The following is a 1,019-nucleotide window of genomic DNA, read 5'->3' as shown; positions in this document are numbered from 1 at the left end:
TCGTCAATATCTTCTGCTCGTTTTCCTCGAATCTCTACTCATGGTATACCTACAAGATGTTGGTGTGGCGAGGGCATAACCACGTTTGATTCATCAACGGCGGAGAATAGGTATCGACGATTCTACCGATGCGAAATCGCAAGAGATGTAAGTCCCTGTTTTGATTTCGTGTTGCAGATTAAACCATACTATATCACTTAGATTTATAGTTCACAATACAATACTGACTGATTTTTGTTTCTTTTGCGCTAGAGAAAAACTGAGAATCATCTATTTAAATGGATTGATGAAGCTTTGATTGAGGAGATTCGGATGGTGGATGCGAAACATGAGAGGGTTGCTCAAGGGATTACGAAGTTTGAAGAAAGGGTTATGGAAAAGGTGATGGTTAGAGTTGAACATCAGATTCAGATGTCCGAAAAGCTTAAAGAGAAGGGAGACTTGGAGATTGCTAGAGTTGCACACGAGATGAAACATAAGCTAAAGATAGCAACAGTGGCTATGGTAGTTGTAGGAGCAATCGTAGGAATATGGACTTCTCTTAGTGTATGAGCAAGTTCTAGTTTTTCATTATTTTGACTAATATACACTCTATGGATTCTTGTTTACAGTCGTTGGCTTTATAAGCAGCTTTAGTTCACAGTCTATTTCATGTTTTTTAAAGAGTAAAAGTTGCAGAGAAACATATTGATCAGCTTCAGTTTACAACTTATTGTCAAATATATAACATTGCAGAAAACGAAGGAATGATTGCATAAAATGAAGTAAACCATATCCAAGAACAAGAAACAAGAAAATCCAAAAGCAAGAAAACCAAGTAAATCAAGTAACCAACACCAAAATGAAAAAAAAAGAAAATCGAAAACAAAGACATGTCTAAATAGCTCTGTCACACGTAGCCCTGTTATGATTCTCTTCGCCACATCGACTGCACCTGCGCCTCTTTTTTTCTTGAGCACCTTGCGATGAACTGAGCTTGTCTTCAACAGTCTCATACCTGCGTTTTCTTCTCCTTCCTG

The 1,019-nt window shown here is 37.8% G+C and overlaps 1 protein-coding gene across 1 annotated transcript; it reads left to right on the top strand.

Annotated features, from left to right (window-relative positions):
• Positions 1-72: 72 nt before the first annotated feature.
• LOC106321957 (uncharacterized protein At4g04775-like) lies at positions 73-552 on the top strand (the record flags this gene model as incomplete). The annotated part of the gene is made up of 2 exons (XM_013760166.1): positions 73-147; positions 253-552. Coding segments are annotated over 2 exons (375 nt in total), but the record flags the coding sequence as incomplete, so codon positions are not given.
• Between the last annotated feature and the right edge of the window lie 467 nt (positions 553-1,019).

The sequence above is a fragment of the Brassica oleracea genome, unplaced genomic scaffold, assembly GCF_000695525.1.
Source record: "Brassica oleracea var. oleracea cultivar TO1000 unplaced genomic scaffold, BOL UnpScaffold04182, whole genome shotgun sequence".
Lineage (NCBI taxonomy): Eukaryota > Viridiplantae > Streptophyta > Magnoliopsida > Brassicales > Brassicaceae > Brassica > Brassica oleracea.
This window is presented reverse-complemented; position numbering and strand designations above follow the sequence as displayed.